Source organism: Octopus bimaculoides, chromosome 5 (genome assembly GCF_001194135.2).
Source record: "Octopus bimaculoides isolate UCB-OBI-ISO-001 chromosome 5, ASM119413v2, whole genome shotgun sequence".
Taxonomy (NCBI): Eukaryota; Metazoa; Mollusca; class Cephalopoda; order Octopoda; family Octopodidae; genus Octopus; species Octopus bimaculoides.
The window spans coordinates 17,947,483-17,951,816 of NC_068985.1; the positions used below are offsets into that span (position 1 = coordinate 17,947,483).

Genomic DNA, 4,334 nt, shown 5'->3' on the forward strand with positions numbered 1-4,334 from the left:
GTAGGGAATATAAATCCATAACTTACAGGGAAAAATTCAACTTAGTAATTCTAAATCAAATTTCACAATATATAATATATGTATATAATTTAGAGACAAAAAAAAAACCTCTATTAAACAATTCAATAATGAAAAACGTAATTCATACTATCCAGAAAAATAAATATACTATAAAAACCTCATTCTAAAAAACAATAAAGTCCATAAACAATCATAATACTATTTATTTATAGTATATTTATTTTTCTGGATGGTATGAATTACGTTTTTTTAATATTGAATTGTTTAATAGATTTTTTTTTTGGGAAAAATTACTCCTCTCTGTTATAACTTATCAGGTAACTCAAGAACATCGAGGATCGGGTCAAGCCTTACTTCGAGGAGCAAGAAACCGTGGGCTTTACCTAATTTTTCATTCTGAATCAACCCTAAAACAGATGTTTGAGATATTGTCCAATTATCTTCACCGACGGAGGTTCCTTTTGCGATGTTTCCAAACTTCTCAAGTGTCCAAACATCACAAACCCGTAGATATCGGTCCTTAGAAACCGCCTTCAAAACGGTATCAGCTTCGCAGGCTTATTTCTCTACCGATTCGCAGTTTTGTGTTCAAACGTTGCTATATTCTTAATTGTAATTATCATTGTTCTACGTCGAGCATACATTCGATTTTGATAAGTCGAGCAATGAATTCTTTGTTATATTTTTCTTATATTTGTGTGAGACACATTATTATTGTTGTGTCTTAAGCGAGTCATTATGTTATTAATACAACATGCACTGATGAAGGCGCGTGGCTTAGCGATTGCGGCATTCGCCTTATGATCGTAAGGTCGTTAGTTCGATTTCCGGCGGCATGTCGTATTCTTGAGCAAGATACTTTATTTCGCATTGTTCCAATCCACTCAGCTGGTAAAAATGTGTAGTAGCTGTATTTCAAAGGGCTAGCTTTATCACATTCTATGTCATCCTGAATCTCCCCGAGAACTACTTTAAGGGCGCATGTGTGTGTGTGTGGAGTGCTCAGCCATTTGCACCTTAATTTTAATTTTACGAGCAGGCTGTTCTGTTGATCGGATCAGCTGGAACCCACATCGTCTTAACCGACGAATGCCAAGTAAATACAACATGCACTGGTTCTATTGCATTTCTTTTATTAAACGAAACATATATTGACTGATAAAATCTAGTTTATACTCTTCTAACAATGATTATATTCTTTTCAATCTGTTGTTGATATATGTTTAATCTGTATGTATGTCTATCGTTAAAATGAACTTCCATTATGCAGCTGAGGAGTACATTTTCATTGCACATGTTATGTGGTGTTCTCACTACATAAATAAATGAAGTTTGTACGAAACGTACATACTGCTATAACCTATTGAAGTTTTGTTGCTTTTCTTCAAAAGTTAATCTGTATATAATTAATATAAGCCCTAGGTAAAGCAAGTATATGATGAAACAAAACACTGGTTGTGACCATCGTGTCTTTTTATCAAAAGTGTTGTTCCTTAATTTAAATTGGTAGCGTGTGATATGACTGAGTTTTAGTTGTTAATTCTCGCATATCAGACGACCTTTATGGATGGCACTCATGCATACATATGTCTTACATCGTTGGACGGTAGCCATCGCCTTGACGGGTTTTAAGCGAACAAATCGACTCCAGCACTTATTTTTAAAAGTCTGCTAATTATTCTATCGTTTTCTTTTACCGAACTGCTAAGTTCGGGATCGTAAACAAACACCGGTTGTCAAGCGGTGTGAGATTTCTCATATGGGAAAAATAATTTTTGATTTAATATAGATAAGGTAGAAATATAAATGTATAAATGAACATCTGGGGAAAGGGAATGTGATCGACCTATGAAATGGATCTAAACGGAGTCTGGAACTGTCACAGAATCGGTTTGTCAAAAGTTTATTTATACACCAGAAAGTGTATGCCACCAGAATTAAGTTTCAAATATGTAACGAATCGATAACAGCGTGAGTACAAATGTAAATCAATTAATAAATTTTCATCGTATTTTTAATTTCTGGACAGACAACTGTTTCAGGAGAATTTATCAAAATTACATTTTCGTTGATTTATTATTTTTTTTTTCATAAAGGACTATTGCTTTTTCATTGCAGAATGGTTCTTTGTTTGTCGAGTTTTCGCCATGTTTGCGGCTGGACTTTGCCTTATAGCCACATTTCTTCAACTGATCTATTTCTGTTGTCCAAAGCAAATCATCAGAGCTCAGTCGATGTATATGCTTGGCTCTTCAGGTAACTACCACTTTTCTCTTTCCAGAGGAAAGTATTAACACCAATTTGAGTTTTAAATCCTTTTTACAGTTTTTACAATATCCCGTATTTGATGGTATATATAACGAAATATTCCCCCCCCCCCCCACACACACACCAAATGTCTCCAAAAATTAACCCCGTGTCCTATATGCGAAGCTGGATCTTCCATAATTTTGTCCCGGGCGTTCTTCTTCCTGTATATGCACTATTGAGAATGGGATGCCACGAGGGAAGGACTGAGAATATTAAGGGTCCTCGGGCATAACTGTTTACTGGGCCCCTTTGAATGTGTGTTCTAGTAGAGTTAACATTTAGAGTGCGAGCCCCTCAGAGCTCCGGACCCTCGGGCAGTGCCCGATTGACTGACGGCTCAGTCCGTCTCTGAATGCCTCTAATATGCCCACGCGTCTTTTATGTCATCAAATACGGTTACGAATTTTTATAAAACTTTCATTAAACTCATCAATATAATTTTGCTTAATTTACTTATTACTATATAAAAAATATTTAGTAACCTTACTCCAGAATTATAACAAGAAGATAAGGGTCTAACTAGCAAAGAATCATTGTTTCTACCAAGTTGCGTCTCATTCGTCTTGTGTGTAGTTGCAAGCGCACACATCTTCTCTCAGTCAGGCTTTTAAAAAGTTACACACTAATTTATTTTTATAAAATCCTCAAATGGAAGCAATTACAGCATTATTCCTTTAGTTCTGAGTTCGAACCTGACCAAGTCGATTTTGCCTTTCCTTCCTCCAGGATTAGTGAAACAGTACAATTCAATTACATTCAAGCCAGATCCTTGGCTCTGTCCCCGCGAACCGTTTTCCCTTCAAACATTGACCTGTACATGTAAAGGTTGGACATCAACCTTTACATTAACTTCAACCTGCTAGGAGGTCTTGCAAATGTCATATGCACTCCCCTTCCTTGACTTGAAAATCCTATTGTGATTAAATTTGAGAAAAATCCTTATACTAAATTAAGCAATTTATTTCTATTTATTAATAATTGCTGTTTAATAAAAAGTGGTAACTTAAATGACAATATATTCTTTTTTTTTAGTCATTATTGGTGAAAAAGAATAATTTCTTTTACATATTTTATCCAGTTCCATAATATTTTTATTTTTCAGGTTTGTTTATTTTGATGTCTGTGTTCATCTTCATCGCTATGTACCAAGTAGCCCAACAGAAAAATAGTTACACTGATATTGAAATTCGACTTGGTTATCCTGTTGGGTTTTGCATAATTGCTGGAGTCTTAGCTATAGCAGCCGCCATTTTAACTGCTGTTTCGTCAATCGTAGCCGAAAGAGATAACGAAGACTTTTATTAAAAAACTTAATATGCTGCTTCGTTTTTCACTTAATTTGTCATCTTTGCTAACTTATTTTCTTTCCTTTGGTACAGAAAATTTCATTTTGGTCTAGCCATAAGAACATAGGAGTTTTAAAGAGAGACCCAAACTTCAGATTTATATATCTAATGAATCAATAGAGGAAATTTCTGTAATATCATGTATCACAAATGTTATCCTGATATATAAATCATCTGAAATATCATACAGTTGAAATATATTTCAACCAACGGCTGGATTAATCAGGGATTTGGAAATGTATTCTGGTAAAACAGCCAAACTTAAGTATTCACCTTTATGTTCATGCGTATTAGTATGTGTGCACATGTATATTTTGCATATGTGCACATATATATGCCTACATTTGTTTGTATTAACTCCCCCCCCCGAAAAATCATATGAAGTATTCTAAAAACCACAGTGCAAGTACACATAGCTTCATTTTGCGAGTAAGCACACTGGAGATCGCTGACCACTACATTTATGTCTTTTTCTCTCCTTGTTTCTTTCTGTGTTCCTTTCAGTTGAAGAGCGTAGGCTCGAAACGTCAAAGACTTTCTCTATTCCCGAGCGTTATACTAATACATCCATTTGTTGTTTACACCACCTGTCTTCGTCTGTTGTTTTTTTCGTAAATTCTCCCCTATATATATATATATATATATATATATATATAT

The 4,334-nt window shown here is 34.7% G+C and overlaps 1 protein-coding gene across 1 annotated transcript in view; it reads left to right on the forward strand.

Moving 5' to 3' along the window:
- Positions 1-4,265, forward strand: part of LOC106868442 (uncharacterized) — a 19,606-nt gene extending 15,341 nt beyond the window's left edge. The window contains exons 2-3 of the mRNA XM_014913723.2: positions 2,140-2,277; positions 3,434-4,265. Of these exons, the coding sequence (XP_014769209.1) occupies positions 2,140-2,277; positions 3,434-3,636 (341 nt within the window). The 3' untranslated portion in view covers positions 3,637-4,265. The remainder of the gene's footprint in view (positions 1-2,139; positions 2,278-3,433) is intronic.
- Positions 4,266-4,334: the final 69 nt, after the last annotated feature.